The sequence below is a fragment of the Microtus pennsylvanicus genome, chromosome 2 (assembly GCF_037038515.1).
Source record: "Microtus pennsylvanicus isolate mMicPen1 chromosome 2, mMicPen1.hap1, whole genome shotgun sequence".
Classification (NCBI taxonomy): domain Eukaryota; kingdom Metazoa; phylum Chordata; class Mammalia; order Rodentia; family Cricetidae; genus Microtus; species Microtus pennsylvanicus.
Genome location: NC_134580.1, coordinates 11634395 through 11658029, shown reverse-complemented (window position 1 = coordinate 11658029; position 23635 = coordinate 11634395). Strand labels below are relative to the sequence as shown.

The window sequence follows — 23635 nt, the reverse complement described above, 5'->3', positions numbered from 1 at the left end:
CTTGAAAATCGACCTGAGTCAGGGCGGATACCTTTGATCAGCACGCCTGGGCCCTTACTACTCTCAGTGCCTTGGGAGGGATTGAGTTGCAGGCAGAGCGGCGAGCCAGCCAAGGCTCAGGAGGGGCTGGTGGATTCCGGAGAGCTCACAGGCGAGGTCAGGCAGCTGGAGCAGAGGCGGTGTTAGCCGGGGTGAAGTGAAGCCTTAAGCACTAACCTCTCTGCACCTTCAGTGGCATTTGTCAAGGTTATTCCTCTCATCCGCCTCCTGCTTAAAGGGTCACTGCCCGCCCTGGGAGGACTGTTGGTTAGCCTTGTTTACAAGACTGCTCTACAGAGGATTCATGGGCCACTTCCTCTTCTGAGAGCCACGGGGTCTCCTGGTGCTGGGTGGACAATAACAGCCCCCCCCCCAATGCTTCTAGGATCCAGGTCAGTTCTGAGTATTGCTTTCCCCCCAACCTTCCACGGGTCAGCCCCATCTGCCTGTTTGCTAACCCACATTTCGGGAAATGCTTCTCTCATCTTTCAGCTCCCTAGAAAAGAGTATATTTCTTTCATTTGAGTTTTGCTTGCTCAGACATTTTAGATAATAGCAGAATAGTGGATACAAGTGTGTGTGTGTGTGTGTGTGTGTGTGTGTGTGTGTGTGTATGGGGGTGGGGAGCTCAGAGATATCCAGAGTACGGTCTCATCCCTGCTTAATAGCTGTACTGCTCGGGCAAACCTCATCTCGTCTCTGTGCCTTGGTTTACTTCATCCGTGAAAGGGGATCGAGTGCAGTTTCTGTTCTCACCTAAGAGTCTAGGCTGTGTGGGGAAGCCAGACCCAGAAGCACAGCTCAGAAAGGGGACCTGGATACGAAGAGGGTGACTCTAAGAGCAGGACAGTAACCTCAAATCAAAAGCTGCATGTTGGGGCTGGTGGGATGGCTCAGCGGTTAAGAGCATTGCCTGCTCTTCCAAAGGTCCTGAGTTCAATTCCCGACAACCACATGGTGGCTCACAACCATCTGTAATGAGGTCTAGTGCCCTCTTCTGGCCTTCAGGCATACATGCAGAAAGGATATTGTATACTAAATAAATAAATAAATATTTATTTTTTTTTTAAAAAAAAGCTGCATGTTTTAGGGTGACCCTGTCTGAACCCAGTTGAGAATAACTGAAACCCGGTCACACGCCATGGCTCAACCCCAAGTGAAATGTGCCCTCCAGGTTCTGGTCTCTATAAATGGCTTGTCTTGACGCTGTGGATTGATTTCAGACTCCCTCCTGGGCCTCCTGCTTGACCAGGGAGGGCGGGGCTAGGATGAGTCTGAGTCTTCCTGAGAGCTGGAGGGGTTCAGGTAACCCTGTCTCGTAGGAAGACGGCAGGAGGGGATTTAGTTGACCACACAAAGGAACACTGTTGGGGTGAGAGCCCACATTCTCGGATCAGGTTCTCTGATTACAAATTACTCCCCATCCTGGACTCAGCACAGAGGTCCCTGGTGACTCCGCCCAGCCTTGACGTTAGTTGAAGTGGTCACAGCATCAGCAGACCGTGAAAGGGAAGGACTCAGGCACCTGGGGCATAGGCTGTCTCTTCCAAGGGTCTGCAAACAGGCAGGGAGAAGCAGAAGACAGTTTGTGTGCCTTCCCCTCACACAAACTGGACACCTAGCTGGAAGCCTCCAGGCTGGGCCACCAGTTGATACTCCAAAGTGACACCAACCCCATTGCTCAGTCAGGGAAGGACCTGAGGTACTAAAAACCAACTGGGTTCTGCTGTGGGTGTGTCACTTAAACCGGAAGTGTGAGGTCTGTGCCACCACACCCTGTGAGGGTAGCCTTGTTCCTTTTCCCCTGCCGGAGAAGAGCTACTGAAGCCCAGAGAAGCCAAGTCACCTGCTCAGAGTTGCACAGCTCTTGAGTGGGAGAGCCAGGCTCCAAATCTGTGTCTGCAGGGCTCTAGTTCCTCAGTACCCCTCATCCCCATCCGATCTATGGCCAGGCTCTGCTCTTCCTGACAGTGGGGAGCTACAGAGAGCCGTCCATCTTCTCTGAACTGCTCTGGGAAGTGGGGTGGGTGAGCTTAGCCGTGGCTTGTGCTTCCTAGTCAGGACCATATGTGAGGACAGGGAGGGGCATAGAGGACTTCGAGACCAAATGGGACAAAGCCAAGCTGAGTGCAGAGTCTAGCCCTTTCCTGTCTCCAGCTGGCCCTGCTCCTCTGCCTCCTCCTGCATGTGCCCTCCCCAGGCCTTGTATCATCCCATCAGTCTCCTTGCAGGCTCACAGGTTCCTATCCACAGCTGCCCCTCTGTTCTAGGGACATCCCATCCCAACCCTACCTGACTTCCAGTTTCCTCTGCCTTCACACGGCTCAGGGCTCTCATCCAGAGACAGATGTCACCCCCCTCGAGTCTTCCCACTTTCCCTCTTCTTATCTAGGCCACCATCACATAGGCTCCCAGGTTCCCATCCAGAGACACCCTACCTGACCTTCAGTTCTTCCTGCTTCCCCCCTTTCCACCTGGGTCAAAAGGAGGGGCTCTCAGCCACTGCAAGACAGAAAACTCCTGGTCTTCCTCCCTGCCTTCTCACCCACTGCCCTCATGGAACCCTGCCGGCCGCACATCTGCAACCTTTTGGAGGCGGCATTGAGTCCCTTCCCTTGCGGAAAACACGGAAGGTTCTTGGGACTGTCTTCCTGTGCCAGATTTGTCTCTGTTTAGCCTGCATTGAAGACCTACCTGTGGCACCTTGAGCACGACCAGAAGAATCACTCTGACTTGTGCCAGGGTCCTTTGGACCCTCAGCAGCTCTGGTCACTCTGAGAAAGTCACAGTCTTTGATCACTTGGTCACAATGCTTCCTGCTTCTTCACATCGCCAACCCTGTAACAGCCATGCTGACCTTGGCAACCTCTCCCACTCAGACCTTCCACTCCCACTCCTGTCCTTCCACGTGGTCACCCTGGGTGGAAGTACAGAGCCAAGTAGGGTCAGGGTCATTGTGTTCTGGGAACTGCAAGGACAGGAGGTTCCACTCAGGCTGGGAGGGATGGCGCACGCCTTTAATCCCAGCACTCGGGAAGCAGAAGCAGGCAGATCTCTGTGAGTGTGAGGCCAACCTGGTCTACAGAGATAGTTCCAGAACAGCCAGGGCTACACAGTGAAACCTTGCCTTGAAAAACGGAAACAAAACAAAACAAAAGCAAGCAAGTAAACAAACAAACAAAACCACACCCCGTGAACCTTTCCCTCCTCAGTCCCTGGAATCTGGGGTCCTCTCAGTCCTGCTCCTGGGGTACTTATCTCCAAAGACAGCTGCAATGAACAGAACCTCAGAGAACACTCAGACAGCTCCCTGTCCGGGCCACATTACCCTGGGAGTGAGACACTGCCAAAGTTCAGAGATCCATGAGACACGAGCCAAAGGGCGTGTAACCACTTGTCCGTGACTGGACTGTGCAAATGTCCGGGATCTGACAGGCTGTCTTTGGCGGCTGGTGGCTACCGTGCTTGGCTCCTCCATGAACACCACCCCCTCTCCGTCCTGTGCTTATGGCCTTTGACTCTGCCCCCTCAGCAGCGTCAGGTGAAGCCTCGTTCTAAGCACAATGCCACTGTTCATGAATCCTGGAGCTTTGAGCCTCTGAGACTCCGCCTGATTTTCTTTTAACATGTAACTATTTAGTGCGTGCATTCCCTTGCATGATTGTGGCTGTCGGAGGATAACTTGAGGGAGTTTGTTCCTTTTCTTCCATGTAGGTCACAGGGATAAAACTCAGGCCACCAGGCTTGGTGACAGCCATTTTCCCCACTGAACCACCTCTTCTTTTTTTGAGTTTTTATTTATTTATTTATTTGGGTTTTCGAGACAGAGTTTCTCTTTGTAATAGCCCTAGCTGTCCTGGAACTCGCTATGTAGACCAGGCTGGCCTCGAACTCACAGAGATCCGCCTGCCTCTGCCTCCAGAGTGCTGGGATTAAAGGTGTGTATCCCAACACCTGGAGAGGTTTTATTTATTTTTTTTATCATATGTTTATGAGTGTTCGCCTAAATGTGTCTGTGTACCCCTTGTATGCAGTGCCTGCAAAGACCAGAAGGGGAGGTTGGACCCCCTGTGACTAGAGTTACAGATGGCTGTGGGCTGCCATGTGGGTGCTGGGAATTGAACTCGGGTTCTCTGGAAGAGCAGCCAGTGCTCTTAACTGCTGAGCCATCTCTCCAGCTCTATACTGAGCCATCTTTCTAGTCTCTCTCTCTCTCTCTGGAGTGAGGTTACTATAATTGCCTCATGGTATTAGACTGGCATTTAGCCTGTGTCATACCTGGCTAGGTTGATTTCCTATTCATGTTCTTTTCCTTCTATTTCTGGATACCCACTCCAAGTCAAGGAAGTTTTCAACTCCCAGGCACCTCCTGACCTACCTAGAGACACTGCGTACTCCCTCCCTTCTACCCTCCCTCCCTTCCACCCCAAGCATCTCTACTTTATTATCACAGGGGATGCTGATAGGCCAGGTAGTAGCTGCAAGCTGCCTGGTACCCTTAAAGAGTGGTGTGTGCTTGTGCGTGCATGTGTGCGTGCATGCATGTGTGTGTGTGTGTGTGTGTTTGGGGCACAGCAAATGCTAGAGGGAAAGGTTTTATGGACTTAGAATTTCTGTGAGCTCATCTGCAGTCTGGACCTTAAATGGGGGCTGTTTCTCACTGGCAAACTAACGGAGTAGAGCAGAGGACTGGATATCCACAGTAGCTCCATGGTCCAGACTGTGGGGTGCTGACACCCCACAAAGGAGGGACAGTGATGGACTCCATCTTCAGGTCAGACACCCTAGCACTGTACCAACTGAGATTCCTCCTGGCTCTTGGCTGTCTCCAGACTAGTTGTCATTGCTTCTCTGACATGGAAGGAGCTGAGTCCGTTCTCCCCCAGACACTGCGCTTTCATCAAGGCCCGAGGTTCTCACCCCCAGGTCTCTGTGTACTAAGACTGGCCAGAGTCAGGCCCTGAATTTTGTCATCTTAACCCTTTAACCTGGAAACAGCCAATCCCTTAAGGCTGTTGAACAATAGACATCTATTTTTATAGCTATCTCCAGAATTGTAAAGATTGGCTTAATTGCTCTAGCAGATTCTGTCATTTTTTAGAAGGGTGCTTTGGCCCCGGGGAAAGGCAGATGGGGGGGGGGAATGGGGGAAGGTTAAGACAACTGGATGGTTATCTTCCTGCCAGAAAAATTAGGAAAGTAGCTTCGTCATGCTGGCAGCATGTCTACCTCCCTTAGTCTGAGACTGACCTCGTAACACGGGAGAAGCAAAAGGTCCCAGGGAAGGAGGGATGACCCCTTTCTAGGTCTCTTCCGTGGGATTCCAACCTCCGCCCTTCACTTTGGAACCCTGGGGAAGCCAGGCAGGCTGTGCTTACCCTGGCAGCCTGACAGGAGCATATGGAGAGCCCATCAGGAGGATCAGGTACCGGGAGCCTCTGAGGAATCAAGACTAGGATCTCAGGAGTTGGCCGTAGGAAGGGAGCACGGGTAAAGGGGCTCTGGACAGAGGACTCTCCAGGTAAGAAACACAGGCAGAGGGGGACACAGACAGGCCACAGAGAGGGTATCTGTGGGTACAGGAGGCTGCTGGCCGTGCAGCTGCCAAGGGAAGGACTGGCAGAGGCATGGGACAGAAGGGGACAGGGGAGCTGCTGGAGGTGTGGGCAGAGCTCTCAATCACTCCATGCTATGGCTTCATGCACCCTCCAGCCCGTCTGGAACCCTGGGAGATCATTCTGTAACTCCTGTCTCTTGCCTCCTCTATCCAGTCATGTGGTACCTCAGACCGCCTCTACCCTGATGGAGGAGGCTTCTTAATAACAAAGCTAGAACATTGCTCTGCCAGTATTATGTTGTGTATATAGTATAGTCAAGTCGCAGCTGCTCCGCAACAGAGGCCAGAGAATATGAGGGTAATGCCAGCCTAAGGGAAGCCCAGGACAGGGACTCCTTGCCAGGGAAGGGGCCTGGGCACTAACTCAGTAAATACTCCCAAAGTGACCATTGAACCACATTAGCAGTGAACGTGGTACTATCAATGCCCCTGTTCTTTAGGGGGTGGAGAGTCTCTTAGAGGCTCCACAGTAAATTCAAAATATCAGCCTGTTCAAATCTGTAAGCAATCACTGGAGGATCATCTCCATCCCTGCCCTGGAATCTTCCAGAAGGCTCAGCCTCCCCTGAGGGCCCTTTCCCCAGGGGAAAGCTGAAGAGGCCTGAAGAGACCCTCCTGGCTCCATGCCAGCCCACAGGCAGGAGGCCCACAGCTCACTTTCCTCGGCAAAATAAATCTTGAGAGTTTCTAAGCGTCTCAAAACGCACGATCTTCTCCCGATTAACAAGCCGGCCTGCGTGTTCTTGGCTGCTTGCTGCCGACCTCAATTTAAAAACTGTCTGCTGCTCAGCTGCTGGAGAGGAAGGGCCCAGGAGGCATGGAATATTGAAGCTGAGAGACCTGTGTTGCCAAAGTCGGGGGCGGTGGCTGCTGACCCTGTTCCAATTCTAAACAGCCTCTCGGAAGCTTGCAGGAGGAGGCCTAGCCGGGCTGGGCTGCTGCTTGGGCGGGCACGGGGAGGGGGGTATTTAAACTGTTTTCTGATGAGTGTGGGTTAGGGATGATGGCTCCAGTGGAACTGGCCTTGTGATGAGCATTGGGCACAAGTGGCCGCATGTGAGCGTCTCTGCATCTTTGGAGGATGGCTCCCCGAGGAATGGTTATTATACCACCTGGAGACTTGACAATGTTCTCCCAGCCCTGATTCTGGGAATGGCCCATCTCTGCCGGCTGGCCAGCCTTCCCTGCTGGCATGAAGACCTGCTCCCTCTGTCCCCCGCCAAGAAGTGCTCTGTTTTCCTGTATTCTTTCCTTCATTTCTTCCCTAGCTATTAGTCCCTTAGGTCTGTATGGGTAACAAATGGGGGTACCTTTCATCCTGTGGGAAGGAGAGGGGTTAGGAGCTCAGGCTCTGAGGTCCCCTCAGCCCCAGGGGTGTCTCTGCTTCCCACTTCCCACCTGTTGAAGAATCCACCCTAATGGTTGACCTTCCTGACTCTTGTTCTTCCTCAGTCAAAGCTTTTGCCTGGCCTCTGTCCATTGGAGAAATGGAATCTCTCTGAGGATCACCCTGTGCAGTCCACACGCAGGAGGCACGCTTGGGTGAGGAATCTTGCAGTGAGCTGTCACTTTAGCCTGTCATTTCCCCCCACAGGAGGGATATCAGTGACCAACACCGGCCTCCCTATCATGGTCTCTCTGGCCAACACGGCTGTCTCCTTTAGCTGCAGAATCAACTACCAGGACACACCACAATTCAAGGACTTCACCTTTAGCTTCTTTCATGAGGATCTCCATGGCAAGAGAAGTGTGGAGAAGCCAATTGACTGCAAACACAGCCCTGGTGCAGAGAACCAGACCCTGGATTGCGAGGTTAAACTCAGCCTGCCAAATGCATCGGCCACAGGCACTTACTACTGCTTAGTCCAAGGACACACCTCAGTGCAGGGCAGCGGCACCTTCATTCTGGTCAGAGGTAAGGCCTCCTCTTGATCCTGCCAGGGTGAATGAAATGCTGGGACCACCCAGCAGTTTCTCTACCTTGCCTTCTAGCTTTGCAAACAGAGCAGAAGCCCCCCACCTCCTGCCGGGAACCCCTGCCCTGCAGGTGTGCTAGGCACCCACCTTTGTGTTGAAAGAGAAGGGGTCCAGTGTGGGGATCTGCCTCTGGACACCTTGGACAAGTGACTTGAGAGAGGTCACTCAGCCCGCTGGTGCCAGGACCCCATTAGCAGTGCAGGGCAGTGTGGGGTTAGGCATGTGCACAGGAGGACTTGTGAGCATCTTGCTTGAGTGAGCATTTGTTTTACATCATTCTGGCAGTAATTCCTAGTTACCGTTCTCAATGGTGTGAGACCTCCAAAGTTAAAAGCGAGCCGTGGTCAAAGACCCGGTTCTTTCTCTAGCCACTTCCGTGAGTCCCACTGGAAGGGGCTGGGACTTTGGAATCCCACAGCCCTGGGTTTGACTTTTTGTTTTACTGCTTGACTGGATGTGACCTTGTGTCTGACCTTCATGGCAGTACTCTGCCTGATGTTGCACAGGCTAGCCTATGAGGGATGCTGCCTGGGCACTTGCTCAGTAACTATTATGGGCCCAGACGTGGGTTGTCCTTTGTCCTCTGCCAGCCAGATGGAGGCAGGGAAGGAGGGTGGAGGGAGGGCTCCAGATGAGGGGACATTTGCCCCTTGTCTACCCCTGGTGTAACTGTCCTTGTCAGTCCCCGTGTCCCTCACAGCATACACTCATAGTACCATTATTTCAGATACAGGAAAGGAGGTCCCCAAAGATGATATGACTCACCAGGGTCCCCTAGGCAGCCCTCAGTGGTGCCAAGGCCACTGAGTCAGGGCCACTAAAGGGGCAAATGACATAGTCCTATCCTTAGAGTATCACGGCAATCAAGACACACAGGAACAAAGCCAAGGCCCTGAAGGTCAGGGGTCTGTAGAGAGTTAGAAACGGGTAAAAGGGCAATGTTAAGCTTTGGGGCTAGGGGTTGGTAGGCCATGTAGGCCGTGAGCTCTCCTGGGAAACTTACTTTCTGCTCCCCGCACTCCTCCCTCCCGCCCAGACACAGCATACCAGCCACCTTCGTTCAAGTGCCAGGAGGCCCTGCTGTTCAGTTTTACCGGCCTGCTGGGTGCCCTGAGTGTGCTGGGCACAGTTCTACTGCTTTGGAAGAAGGTAAGGACCAAGTGGACATGTAACACATTTATGTAATACATTTATGCTGAGTCTTGTATCCTTCATCCGCACGATGGACCTGGGGAGGCTTCTAGGACCAGAGGAACTGCCCTGTCCCATAGGGTGTCCTAGGCCCTGGGCAGGATACTCCATCAGCCCAGAGGCCCACTTCCACCCAGTTGAAAGAATAGGGGTTCTTTAGACTTTCCCAGGTTACTCATCCCTTAAGAATCCGGCAGAAGATGCAGGCTCCCATCAGGTTCCCAGACAGAGCCCCTCCCCCCTGATAGCCAGCCATGAACAAGGAAGGGAGAGCCTAAAAGATGCTGTGTGCCTAACCCTTCCACAAGGACATTTCTTCCCATCTCTCAGACCCAGAGAGTGAGGCCCAAAGAAGCTGTGACTCGCTTATGGTGAGCACATGACAGAGCAAGACTGGAGCGTATGTGAAGGCGACAGTGTGCTCCAGCTCTTGGCTTGCCCATCTCCAGTTCACGGTGACTCCCTAGGAGAGCTGACTCCCCACTAGGGCACCCCTCATTCTTACCTTCTCGCAGTGGTCTTTTCCTTGTCACCTGCCTCGGCCTGTGGTATAGGACTCTGCACTTAGTAGTGTTCAGTAAGAATCTGCTGGCGGGATTATAATTCTCAGTCCTTTCATAGGAAAAACATGGGTTGACTTTTAAAGTGGATCTCAGCTGAGTACCTACTATGTGCCAGGCATTAGGATATATCAGAGATTAGGAACCCAGAGGAAACACAACAACTAAAATCCTAAGATAGCCTGCTTGGTGGTCAGTGGGGGCTGGGAGGCTTGAGAGCACAGCTCCAGACCGGGTTTGTGCTCTAACCACACACCCCCCCACACACACACCTTACCAGCTCTGTGAGTTTGGGCAGGCTAACCAGTTCCTCCCTGCTTCAACTGAGATCTCAGCAGAAGAGAGTCCAAGCAGAGACAATTCCAGGCATCCTGGCTGTGGACAGGAGGTAGGGGTGAGAAACATTAAAGAAAACCTGGGCTGCTTTGAGGACCAGAGCAGCTACTCTCCTGAGAAGATGATGACCACCGTGACATCCACCATGGGAGCAGGTGTGACGACTCCGCCTGACTGGGATATGTGTGTGTAAAAACAGCTCTGGAAGGTCCTGGGCACCTTTCTCTAGGCGCCTGGGTGACTGATCTGTCCCGGGGTTTATGTTTTCATCCATTGATGAGCTGCCAGGCCCCTCCCTAAGCTTCAGATCGGTACGATGAACATGGTGACTCATATATATGGGGCATAGGGTATCTCCACCTCAAATGACCAAAAGAACACTCTTCAGGACCTCAGGCCTCCTGAGGGCTCAGGATTAAACCCTGGAGCGGTGTGTGGCTTGTCCACTCACTCCCACATTCGTCCCTCAGCCTATCCAGGTCCAGCCCCTTCTCCCTGGCCCTGGCTTGGGCCCCATTACCCTCGTCAGGATCCTTAATCAACTCCCCCCACCCTACTATCCAACCTCTGGCTTCTGCGTTTCTGTTGTCTCCCTGCCTGAGTGAAGCACCCTATAGGACAGGGACTTGATACCCTGGTGCGTGCCAGAGCCTGGCACATAGTAGGTGCTGGTGGAAGGAATTATGGGATATATGCATGCTGATTCCTGAAAGATGAGGAGGAGCAAGCTAGGGCACAAGGAGGGCAAGGTGACATTATGGCTCCCGTTTCAAAGCGGGGGTGGGTGGAGGGACTGAGGTTTAACAGGTTTCTTGGGCAGAGATACAGAGAGCTAGGTCTCAGGCCAGGCCTGCTGACCCTCCCTGAAACCTACTGGGGAGAGGAAACATGGGCAACAGAGAGCTAGGCACTATGGGAGAAGTCACGCTGGCTGGCTGACTAACCTAATAATCACAACCTGAAAGGACAAGTTCTGGCAGCGTGAGTCAGGGTCCTGAGTAGACAGAGCTGGTTCCAAGGGACAGAGCATCCCCAACCTCCACAGCAAAACGTAACCCAACTGAGTGTGCAAGGGTACTCCCCCTCTGTCCCCATAGGATTCCCACTTCAGCCTGGGCCTCCTCCCCATTGCTCCCAAACTTCAATCTGCCTTGCACCTGCGTCTGAGGCCCATTATGGAGGTGGGTGAGAGCGAATCTGACCACGTCCAGCTCCCGTGGCTCCCACTGTTCCCCACCATACCCCCAGTAGAGACACTGGTGTCATTTGTATTCTGTGGCCTCATCATTGCCCATTTCTCCTTCCTTGCTCTTCCCTCCCCACTCTCTTCGCCCTCCTCTCCCCTGCTGGTCCCTCCTCTGCACATCCCTAACAATCCGTAGCCTCCTGTGGACCTGAGCACTTTCCTGAAGCCAACAGTGTAGCTCACCTCCCTGAGCTCTCAGTGGCAAACCCAATAGGCCACAGGATCCCCGGTGCTCAGCCAGGCCCAGCATGGAAGAGGTCTGGCACCACGGCCCACAGGTGTCTCATGCCAATACCTGTGTTTTCCAGCCTGGATCCAAAGTGCTTATCCAGAAGCTTCCAAACAACCACTGCCTGGGAGTTCCTGTCTTTCAGCTTGAGTGGCGTTTAGACAAACAGGCTCAAAAGGGGAGGGGCCAGGACCCCAGCCATCTTCACAAGGAGGTGGTACCAATGTACCCCAAATGTCCCTGGGGTGTAACTGTGGCAGTGTTTCCAGGCATAGACAGTGCAGAGAGGTGCCAGGTCTGTGTTTCCTCATGGGCAGTCATTTGTTAGCTTGGCAGGCCTCACTTTTCCTCCCTGTGAGATGGTAAGTCCGTGTCCACTCTCTCAGGCTGCTGAGAGAATTAAGTGACCAGGACAGGGATCTTTCTGAGTTATAAACCGCGCACAGGTGGCTGCACCTGTCTGTATGAGATCCACAAATTCCCACAAACAGATGCCAACACTCTAGGTAGCATGGGGTTGGCGTCTTAGCAAACGCAGACACAGGTTCCAATCCTGTCCCTGCCGCTTACTGGCTGCGTGTCTGCACAATCCCCTACCCTCTCCAAGATTTTACTTCTTCATGCACAGAGCGGAGTGACCCGAGAGCTCGTCTGCAGGTTTGTTGAGCACAAGCAACAGGGCATGTCTCCCTCCCTGACTCCATGTTCAGTTGTATGATGCTGAGACTGGGGGTGGCACCGGTTTCTGCCTGTGAGTTAAGTAGCTCTTGACTGCTAATCCGGGAGTAAATGGGCTGGGGATTGGCAGGTGGCCAGGGTTTTTAATTAGCTCCTGCCCTGAGATGAGGCCGTTGTTGCTCCACTGTCGGCAGTGTGGTGCCTGTGATGAGGGGGGCGTCCAAACTGCCTCCCTCTGGCTGTCCCCAGGGCCCTGTGCTTTTCCAGCAGGGTGACCCAGTGTTCTCCAATTCCACTTGCCATTTGGTTTTAGCCTTCTGGAGTTTTCCAAAGCTGGCTTGCTCTCGGCACCCTACCTGGAGCCCTCAATGCTGTCTGCTCTCCTCACTGCCCTGCCCGTCATCCTGCCCATCAGGATGGTTAACCTCAGGCTGACTTCTCCTTGAGCGCCCTCAGTCCTGCAGGTTTGGTACATGCCTGCCTGCTGTGCTTCTGCCTGGAGCCCTTGCCTCTGTTCCTGCTGAACACACTCCAGTCCTCGTATTTTCCCCAAATAACCCCTTCCTGAGTCATTGGTCTCTGCGTACTGGAAGCTCTGCTGTGGTAAATTTGCGATGTATGGCCCATCTCTCCCACAAACTTTAAGATCAGGAGGGCAGGAATGTGTCCACCCTTTCACACTTCCCAGCTAACAGAGGTGTTCAGCCGACGTGAGGTGGTTGACTGAGGGTTTCCTGAGTGCCACCAAGCACTTCCCCTCTATCCCCTCCTTGAAACTTTGTAATCATCTTGCTAAGGGGGCTACTGCGGAAGGCATTGAAGCTAGAGAGAAAGCGTTTTCCTTCAGGGCCACAGTCAGTGAGGGGCTGGCTCGCATTCATTTGGGGCCCACCTACACAGTTTTGTCCCTAGAGTCAGACATTCTGCTGTGACATCGCCCCACGTGGGTCTTTGCGTTTCCTGTAGCTTCAGGCACCTCTCCCTGGAGATGGCGAGTGGAAAGGGTTGAGTGATTAATTTTTGTGTGGCCCCATGGCAATCAGCAATTTCCTCCCTCGATGGGGTCTGTAAGGGGAGGGAGATGGGAGAGCTGCTTCTCCTCAGCCTCCACAGCCCTGGCTTTCTTCTCCCTACAGAAACAGATGTCAGTCCTGGGCAAGCATATTACCAGGACCTGCCCCAGTCCCAAATCCACCGGCGGAACCACAAAGCCTCCGGCAGAATCCATCTACACGGTGAGTCCCAGAGCCCTTCTACCTCTCTTGGGCTCGACCTAGGGCTTAGTTAGCTGTGTGAGGGTAGTGTTCCCTAATCTATGAAACAGACACGGCAGTTCTACAAATTAGGGATTTCTACAAAGGCCAAGGGAGAGGCAATGTGTGGGCCCCCTTCTGGAACATGAGGCAGTGAGAGCAAAAGTTGGCAAGGATGAAGAAAGTTCCTTCAGCTGAGCAAATTATCCCCAACCCAGCTTGCAAGCTTTTTCCTAGTTCTGTTGCACAAGCGACCCTGACGCAGCAACAGCCAAAGTCACAAAAAGAGGAAAGGGCCCGGCACCGCCCCACACTCTCGACACATCAAGGGCTTTCGCTTGTCCACCAGTCCCTTCCTCATCTATCCCTCCAGTCACAGCAACGCTCCCTGTGGGACTCCGTGTGTCAAACACCCTGTTGTGTCACGTGCATCCTCCCCCCCCCCACAGTTTTCACAGTTACAAGGGAAAGGCTTGAGGAGACTGTGCCTGCCTGGTCACCCGGACATGGGACTCCCCCAGAGTTGTGTTGCTTACAGTTCTGTGAGTAGTGTCTGCTCAGTGTAGACAAAGTCAAGGATTTACACACACACACACACACACACACACACACACCGTGTCAGCCAGAGCCACCAGGTGCTGCTGCCGACCCCACAGCTGGCCGCTTGGGTAGTCAAGGACATATTTTGAGGGTGTTTACCACTCCTCCTGTCTCCAGGACCTTGTTGATGCACACGTGAGACCTGGCCATAAATCCCCACCCAGAGCATGATCAGAATTAGGCTATGTTTGCTGAGGGTGGGGGAGGCGGCAATGAGGCCAAGGGACGTTCCCGTGGGGGGCAACACTGACAGCTCTCTGAACAGGACAGTTCTCAAAGGGCCCTTAGTTTCTCCTCTCCAGGGACTTTCCACCAGCTGCTGCAGCGTATGCCGCCCCAGATTCCCCCAAATTCCCTCTTCCTTCCCAGCAGCTCTACACTAGGAGAGAGTATAGTGTCAGCTGCTATGTGAAAATCAATCTCTCTTTCTCCCAATCAATCTCTTCCTCCCTCTCCCTCCCCACTCCCTTCCTCGCTCATCTGGGAATGCAACCCAGGGTCTTGAACACGCTAGGCAAGAGGCAAGCACTGTACTCCCGAGCAGGAGCCTCAGCCCTTATACTGCTTTTATTTTCAGCTTTTGTTTTGACACCCATAGCCCAGGCTAACGAGTTCCTAATCCTCTTGCCTCCACCGCCAGGGTGCTGGAATTACGAGCTTGAGTTTCACTGTCCGACTGTACTTTAAGAACATAGAAGCCGGGCGGTGGTGGCGCACGCCTTTAATCCCAGCACTCGGGAGGCAGAGGCAGGCAGATCTCTTTGGGTTCGAGACCAGCCTGGTCTACAAGAGCTAGTTCCGGGACAGGCTCCAAAGCTACAGAGAAACCCTGTCTCGAAAAACCAAAAAAAAAACAAAAAAAAAACCAAACAAACATAGAGTTGCACAGAATTATTTTTAAAGATTTCCTTGATTTTAATGTATGTATGAACCCTTTGCCTACATGCATGTCTGTGCACCACTTATGTGTTTGGGTCCAAGGAAGCCAGAAGCGGGCATCAGATTCTGTAGAAATGAAGTTACAGACAGCCGTGAGCCGCCACGTGGGTGCTGGGAATTGAACTGGGGTCCTCTGGAAGAACAGCCAGTGCTCTTAACCATGGAGCCCTCTCCCCCACTGCTTTGTAATATTCTTTGTCTCTGGCTAAATCTATTTTTCGTATGTACACGTATTCTGACTTTTATAGTGTGAACGCCACTGAAACCGGCTTTATGTCTCACCTGGTGCTCTGCACACCCTAGGCAAGCAGCCACACTTCACTCATGGTGCGTGAGTGTTCTCTAGGTGTCAATGAGAGCAAATTTGCTGACCACGTTGCTAAAATGGTCCGGATCCTTGTTGGTCCCTATTGATTTTCTTTGTCTGTCTTATCAGGTGTTAAGTGACTGCCAGTGCGGTGGTGGGTCTGCATACTTCTCCTTTTAACTCTGTCAGCTTTGCTTGCCTTTATGTGGAAGAGCACTCAGACTTTATCCGAAGCACCGTAGCACTTGAACTTGTGTTTAGAATCCTGACCTATTAGAGTTTCTAAACGGGCCAGCCTGACAGAAGCGAAGCCTTGCGCTTGTTTTGCTGTAGACAGGGTCTCACTGTGTTAACTTGGACTTGTCTGGAACTTGCTGATTCTACCACTTAAACCTTCTGAGTCCTGGTCTTGATGATTAATGCAGGGTTAGTCATCCAGCATTGCCTTTGCAGCTCCCAGCACACTGTGATTTCTTCCGTCTTAAATTCCTCTTCTTGAACTGTGTCCCCTCTAGTTGCCCTCCCTTCTCTACAGATGACAGAACGCCCCAGGGTGCCTTTTCTTATTTTTTTTTATTTGACATTTAAAAAGAAAATCTCTGTGTGCGCGTGTGTGCATACCATCTGTATATGTGAGTGTGGATGTGTCGCAGCAAGTGTGTGGAGGTCCGAGGGCAACCTGGGGTGCTGGTCCTCGCTTTCTACCTTAGTTGGGACAAGGTCTGCTTGTGTTCACTACGTTATACTGCAGCCTGGTTGGCCTGCGAGCCTCCAGGAATTCTTGTCTCTGCCTCTCATCTCACTGTAGGAGTGCTGGGATAACGGGCATACATGGCTTGCACCTGGTTTTGTATGGATTCTGGGGATTTGAACTCAGGCCCCGCACACTTGCGGCGAGGGCTTGGCCCACTATGGCATCTCCTAGCCCTCCCTCGCTCCTTTCTGACTGGCTAGCCCTGCGGCCACTCTTCAGCAGAGCTCTCCTTGGCAGTCACTCTGGTTCCATGTGGCTGTATCCGACAGGCAGTTCTGGGTCCCCAGGTCCCTTGATGACTCAGCAGCTTCTGACAGCTCCCTGAGTGCTCCCTCCTCCTCGATTCTAGAACATTTCATTCTTTCTCGATCCTCCCCTGATTCACCGCCACACCTCTTCAGCCCCCTCTCACTGATTCCTCCTCGGGAGCTGTGGAACCCTCATCTCCAAACATTGGTGTAGACATTGGGGTTCAGCCCTGGGACCTTTGCCCTCTTTTACTATCACTCCCCACCCCTGAGTGATCTCATCGGGAAGGGTTCTGAATACCATCCATGTCTGGATCAGCCCCAGCTTTTGTCTCATACATCCCTGAGCCTTGGACCCAGCTCCACCGAGATGTCTCATTTGCAGTTCTCAGCCAAATTCTAAATCTTCAGGCACTATGTGCCTCCAACATTCTCTCCCTGGGAAATGCTGGCTGTTCTGTCAGTCACTCAGGCCAGACGCCCTTCCTGTTCTTGCAGGTGGAGGTGCTGAAGCAATTCTTTTGATTTTTTGTTTTGTTTTGTTTTTTAATTGAGACAGAGTCTCGCTTGTCTCTCCTGGACCTCACTATGTGGACTAGGTTGGTCTTGAACACGCAGAGATTCATTTGCCTCTGCCTCCCAAGTGCTAGGGTTAAAGGTGTACATGACTATGCCTACAGAAGCAATTCTTGAGGCCAGCAATCCTTTAGAAGTTGCCATCCCACCCTAGATCAAGATTAGAAGTCTGTTCACAGCCTCCAAGTTGTCACTGTCTACCCGTCAAGAGGTCCTTCCTATACCTACTTTCTCCTCAGATGGTCCTTTCCAAAATAATACACATGACAGCCTCCCCCGGGTCCTCTCTCTGTCTCTCCAGGCGTCATGCCCTGATCTTCCTTAGGTTGTCACGGTCTCCCTCAAGCCCCCTCCTCATCCTCATCCTGCACAAGCTCAGGGCTGTGGCCTGATGTCTGCTCTGCCCTTCCAGGGCAGCTTAGATTCGAGACCTGATGCAGGGTAGAGGGGATAACTATAGCAAATGGGTGTCAGTAGCTTTTAAAGACCTCCCCTCACCTCTGCTCTCTGCCTCTGCCTGGCCCAGTGTCCCTGGCCCCCAGTTCCTCTTGTCCTCTTTGAGGTGATTTTTTTTAAAAAAAGATTTATTTATTCTTCTATGCATTGGTGCTTTGCCTGCCTGTATGTCTGTGTGAGGGTACCAGGTCCTCTGGAACTGGGGTTACAGACAGTTGTGAGTTGCCATGTGGGTACTGGGATTTGAACCATGGCCCTCTGGAAGAGCAGTCTTAACTACTGAGCTATCTCTCCAGCCCCACAAAGTGACTTTTCTCACACTCAGATGTGATAATGGAAAATCTGGTATGATTGTACCAGAACCCCGACCCAGAGCTGGGGTGCTCCACGGTACTGCCTCTTTCTACACTGTAATCTCCAGAGGAGATCCAGGCCCAGACAGCTAGCTTCGCACTGCCCTGAACCAACCTGGAGGCTGGCCTTGATTCTTCCACCAGGCTAATGAACATTTTGTAACTGCCCACTGGGCAACAGGAGGCAAAGGGGTCTGTAGGACCTGAGAGTCAGACAAGTAACTGCTGCAGAGCGGAGGCCAGCAGAGCCTAGCCTGGACAATCTGGCAGAGAGTCGAGGGAGGTAACCTCCCCGTTAGCCTTGCTCCTCATTGCTGAGAAAGGCCCAGAAAACTGAACTGGACGAGAGGCTCAGAAGTGTCCTTCTGACAAGGCTCTCCCCTGCATTTCACAGCCAGGAACAGCAGGTCAAACCCTGAATGCAAATGCAGCCAGCAGGTCAGGACTGTCAAAGGCTCCACTGGACACCAGCTGAGTGATGGCCACGCTTGCCTTTTGCAGCACAGACACCAGAAAGAGGGTGCCCTTCCCTGACTCTGATGGTCCCTGGCTTCTCTGGGTTTGCACCTGCTAGGGTGGCCAGAATAGTGGAGACATAAGAGAGAGGGAACCACCTGTGGTCCCTGGGTCTGTGAGTCTGAGAAAGGCCTGAGGGGTCATAGTGTGTCTGGGCAACATGTTCTACCCTGTGCACTGGGCGGAGGTCAGTTCTCTGGTCAGGCACAGAGGTGCACAGGGCTCAGAATGGGCTTGGAAGTTCTCTTCCCTTGGAGATGAGGCAGGCTGGAAAATCCTCTCCCAAGCCCCTCCCTCTGTCTAGCTGAGAGACACTCTGAGCAGTCCTCAGGACGGATCCGCCACCCTGCCTGTGTCTGATGCCCTTGAAGTTAGGGTCTCCCAAGCGCCAAATGGTTTATTACAGGGGTTTTCATGCGTGGCTACCTCTGGGCGCTTTCTTCCCTTCTCCCCTCCCACCTCCCCACCCTCCTCCTGCCTCTGAGCACCACCTGTCTCCCCAGCCTGCCTCACCAACCCCTGCTTGACTGTTGCCAGGGAAACCGCCTCCTTGGCAACAAGCCGGCATCCATGTGACAAGTACACTGGGGAAGGGAGGGTTTCTGCCTCTTGCTTGCCTGGGCTTTTGCAAGCTGTGTTCTAGAGCTCCGAAACACCGCAGCTGGGGTGGTGCCTTCCTGGGCGATCTTCGAACAACTGCATATTAGGCACCTACTGTTTGCCTAACTTTATGTGCAGCCTCGTATTTATTCACATGTTGGGCCTATAAGACAGATAAGATAATTTCCATTTTGTAGATGAGGAAACTGAGGCAGCAAAGAGGCTGCCTGTGGCAGCAGGTATCAGAGCCAAGAATTGAACCTGGTCTTGTCTGACTTCAAAGCCAGGGTCTTCTCACCATCTTGGAATCTGTGGTCTGGCTGCTAAAGACCCTCAGGAGTGACTGACTGACTCCACACACCTAGTAAGGGAGAAGTTCCCTCACCAATTCTCACCTGGTGGCACTGTCACTGTGCCGAGACCAGCTATAGAGTCCGGTGGCCACAGACAAACCAGGCATGGTCCCTGTCCCCAAGAGATTCCCAGTCTGCTGAAGGCTGTGGGTGTGGCATGGATGTGAACCACATCCAAGCAAGCCACAGAGGCTGGATCCCAGCTTCCCAGCCCCAGGGAAGTTCTCTGGAGAAGTCATAGATTGCAGGACTGTGGTCAGCGGAAGAGTGGGAGCATGTGTTTCCAAGGGTGCATATTTAGGGAATGACTCTGGCCCCAGATGACCAGAGTAGTGTGGCTTGAGGGGGCCAAAGGGAAATAATAGGCTAGGGAGAGAGCAGCATGCCCTGGGCTCTGGAGTTAGATTCCTTAATCCTCCAGCAAGGCACAGGACTGATGAAGGAGGAGTGAGCTCCTACTCCGTGCCTGGGTCGTCTGCGAGCCCCGGATGGGTAGTGAGTAAGAGGAGACCTAGAAGGTGGATGAGCAGATGGGATTCTGTCATGGACAGTCCCTGAACCAGAGAGTGAGGGCAGAAGTTAGCAGGGACCCTAGGTGTCATGTAGGGGGCTTCCTACTGCTGCTGGGGCCTCAGGCACCGGAGGACTGTCAGGGATGGTGGGCGACAGTGTATTCTTTTGCCAGCCAGGGGAAGTCTGGACTGAGTCCCATGCTGGGCTTTGCTGGTGGTCCTTGAGGGAAGTGGTGTGGTATAGACCGAGTTGGCCCTGTACAATCAGGACAAGGACTCAGGTGACTCAGAGACTGGCAGTTTTAATGGAGACAGTCCAGGGGTTCTGCCCTTCCCTGAGCTTCCACAGCACATCCGGTTAACAACAGGCAGGAACCTGGGGGCTGTCCTTCTATGTCACCTGTCTCTGACACTGGTGCCCTCTTTCCTACAGGGTCTACAGCCCCGAGAGACAGAGGTCTACACCTGCCTCGAAGGAGAGACTGGCAGCCCTGTCTCCAGCCAAAGTCCTCCCTCCAAGGTATGCCCGGGCCTGGGGACATGGAGCCTGCTTCCTTCTCACCCCTCCCTCCCTCATCTATGCCATGGGAGTTTAATAGACCCCAGAACTGGGCCACTCGCAGTTGACTGTGCTATCCCCACAAGCTGGCCTAGTGGTTGGGAGGACTGGCAGCTTTGAACTCGGTTGATCCCTCAGCAGCCCTGCAGCCTTGGAGGAGTTTGAATCTCCTGGTCTATATTCGGAGGAGCCAGGATAATCCTCACCTCCCAGGCTTTCTTTGAGAACAGCTCACGGTGTTGAGAGGGCGACCCAGGACCCAGCATGAACTCACACAGTGTGGCGGTTATAACCACCGCTGGTGAGCACTGTGCAGTGTCTACACTGGCCAAGCGAGTGAGAGCATAAGGCGTCCAGATGGCCCCAGGCACGTGCCGGTCTGAGCTGGATGAGCACTGGTGCCAGCTCTAGCTGTTATTGTGACCGGGCCTTGGGCTCACTATTTTGTCACACTTTCTCTCTTGAACAAGTATGCTCAGCCGGGTGGCGGTGGCGCACACCTTTATTCCCAGCAGAGTATCTTTGTGAGTTCAAGGCCAACCTGGTCTACAAGAGCTAGTCCCAGGACAGGCTCCAAAGGCTACAGAGAAACCCTGTCTGGAAAAAAGAAAACCTCAGTGTGCTCATCTCTAAAGTGGATGAGTAATATTGACCTGAGCTGCCAGCTTTGCCAGAATTCAAAAGAGTAACGTGAGCCCCAGAGCTTTGAACTCTACAAAGCAGCAGTGTGGTCACCCTGGTATGGGAAGTCTGCAAGGTGGGTGGTCTCAAAACACTGTGGAGAAGCCTCAAGGAGTGCAGGAACTGGTACTTGGCCCCCTTGCTCCAGGCTGGAAGTGTTTGTTGAATCTCTAGTTTTCAAAACCCTGAACTAGGCCCTAACTGGAAGCAGGGTCTCCCACCCCAGACCACTGGAAAGATCTCAGTCAGTGTCTATACAAGGTCAGGCTCTGGGGTGCTAGGCAGGAAAGTGTGGTACACTTGCCTTCTAGAAACCTACACTGCGGGAATAAACTATCGACCCCAAAGACATGCAGAGAAATCAGTAGCCCTGTGTGGAGGACAGGTTCTGTGGTGAGGCCAGACCAGTGTGAGGAACAGGGAGGGCTCCCTGGTCCTCTTGAGATGCACCTGCCGGTGAATTCTCATAGTTGAGGGCTCAGTGTCTATGTGGAAGAGATCACATCCCAGACCAAAGGAAGATCATGGGGAGAAGCCAGAAACTGGCCCTGGGAGCCTGCTAGGGTTAGAGGGAGGGTGGAGGGCAGCTATGAAGAGGCATGGCAGAAGAGGTGGGCTTGGGGACAGAGGTCATGTTTCCTATCAGTGTGACTCAGTAAGCTATCTGTCTGCCCCCAACAAAAATAAATTGGTACAAATTCATAGCCAGGCGAGGTGGCTCAGGCCTATCACTGCAGCATCAGGAGACTGAGCAGAAAGATTGCAGAGAACGCAAGGCCAGCCTGGGCTACACAGTGAGATCAATGCAATAAATGACTAAACATTGGCTCAAATTTGTTCTTTTCCTACCTAATATTTCTTTCTCTCCTTTCTCCTCCCTCCTTCTTTTCCTCTCTTTTCTCTCCTAGGAGAAACGGAATAGGTTTGAGGAAGACAATGAATTTAACCTCGTCTATGAAAATCTCTAGGAGACGTTCCATAAGTCCTGAGCCTTCTCTTGGATTAGGGACCCAGAGCCACTTCCCTTGTCCGAGGACATGATCTGGGCCAGGAACAGGGCCCGTAGACCTTGCCATCACCTGCACGTTCAGGCCTCTCCCTGACCTACTCTCCCATCCTTCCTGCCAGCCAGAAGTTCCCATCTCTGGGCTTTCACCCAGCCTTTTCCTCCATCTAGAGAGCCATTCTTCCCCTGATCCTGTGGGCAAAGGGCGCCTCAGTCCCCCACCCCCACCCCGGGCTCTTTTGTCCACCACCTCTTTCCCCCTTCATCCTTTACTACCATCCCTACAGAGCTGTGTACATGGCTCTCTTGGCACGGGTCTCCATCTGGGCCCTCAGGCAGATCAGGGCTGTGCCCAGCCACTGAGCCGTGGTCCCTGCCAGGCGTGGTGGCTCAGGCCTATCACTGCAGCCTTCAGGAGGCTGAGTAGAAGGATCGCAGTGAACTCAAGGCCAGCCTGGGCTACACAGTGAGATCAATGCAATGAATGACTGCCTGCCACATACTGGGTGGAGCTGGGAAACGGTATAGCTAAGGAGAAATGAAGAGTGGGCAGCGAAGAACTGCACAAAAGCTGGCTGGGTCCAGGGCCGGAATATGGAGGCTTAGGATATGGCAAGTGGCGGTGAACCAGGGCCCGGAGCAGGGAGGTTCCACACATACTGGTGAGAAGGGGAAGTCTGGCTTGCTTAGGGTAGCTCCTTTCCCCCAACAAGAACCCTGAGCTGATTTCCCACCAGCCTGTGTGGGCACTCACCTCACTGTGCCTACTGCCCTTGGCTCTCCAGACCTCTTCCTTGCTCTACCCTAAGCCCCAGCTCCCCCAAATCCCTTCCTTGTGGCCTCTTCTAGCCCCGCCACCCGCAGCTTCATCCTATTTCCCTATGTCTTTATTTGTTTGCTTTTGGCCCATGGAGACCAGCCTAGCTGTCTCCATGCCACCTCCGTGTGACTCTGTGTGGCTTGGGCTCTGCTTTCCGGGGTAGGTGGGCGGGCGGGTCTCTGTGCTGAAGAAGCTCAAACCAGGGTGGACAAAAGTGAGCCTCAGCTTTTCTGCCCCCTCCCCCACCAGAAATTTATTCAAGGAACCCCTCATTTCATCCTCCAGGCAGCTCTGCAGTAGGGAATCCATTTCCTTGGAAGACAGGGACTGAAGGTCTCTGTATCTGGGCTGCAGGGATCGTTTCTCACCCTTCTTCCCTCCTTTGCCTTTCCCAGACTCAGTTTATCTGTGAAACGGACAGGACAATCCTCTTCCCCTGCTTTCTAGGGGAAAAGTCCCTGGAATGTTCTCATTCCAAAGCCTGTGTGCACCCAGGGGACGTGGAGGTGTCAGTGTGCAGGCACCTAGCCTGGACCCAGCAGTACTGAACCATCTCCCCTCAGGCAGCACCTTCTGTTCTGCAAGTGAGACCCTCCTTGAAGGAAGAGAAAGGCTAGAGCAGAAGACACGGGCTGATCTCTGGAAGCCCACTGTGCCCCTGGGTAGTGGCACCAGGCTTTTCTGGGCTCAGTGGCCAGCAACCTACAAGCCTATGGAGTTCTATCGAGGCCCACTCTGTGAACATCCAACAAGCAAAGCTCCTCATGGGCTGGGTTAAGTGAAGGCCTGTACTCCCCGAGGCTGGCTTAATGAGTTTCTGGTCAGTGAAGGAGGGAAACTGTGTGGCACAGAGCTGTCCCCAGGCTCCTGACTCCAGCAGCCTGAGACGAAGGTCAATGCTGGGGTGGGAACCGCAGTCAGCAAACACTTGGTTGCTACTTCCCCCACATCCTGAGCTCTATGACCAGGCTCTGGACTCTCTGAGTGGGACTCAGGCTCCCCCTGCCCTTTCTCAGAGAGTGAGGAAGCCTGGTGTGAATTCACATGGTGCCCTGGCTGAGGACCCAGCACCCAGGCCTCCCAGAAGTCTCCAATGTCCCCACTGCCTCTTCCCTATATAAAGAAGCTGAGGGGACCTGGCAAAACCTACTTTGTTTTTGTCCCTTGCCTGTGAAAAGCCTTCTGTGGCTTCTACTTCGCTTGCAATAAAGTCTCAGCTCCTTACTGTG

The 23635-nt window shown here is 53.1% G+C and overlaps 1 protein-coding gene across 3 annotated transcripts in view; it reads left to right on the top strand.

Moving 5' to 3' along the window:
- Nfam1 (NFAT activating protein with ITAM motif 1) overlaps window positions 1–23635 on the top strand; it is a 31905-nt gene extending 8270 nt beyond the window's left edge. For all 3 annotated transcript variants that reach the window (XM_075960134.1, XM_075960137.1, XM_075960138.1), the window contains exons 2-6: window positions 7251–7571; window positions 8670–8782; window positions 13010–13108; window positions 19774–19860; window positions 21489–23635. In XM_075960134.1, coding sequence (XP_075816249.1) covers window positions 7251–7571; window positions 8670–8782; window positions 13010–13108; window positions 19774–19860; window positions 21489–21548 — 680 coding nt within the window. In that variant the 3' untranslated portion in view covers window positions 21549–23635. The remainder of the gene's footprint in view (window positions 1–7250; window positions 7572–8669; window positions 8783–13009; window positions 13109–19773; window positions 19861–21488) is intronic.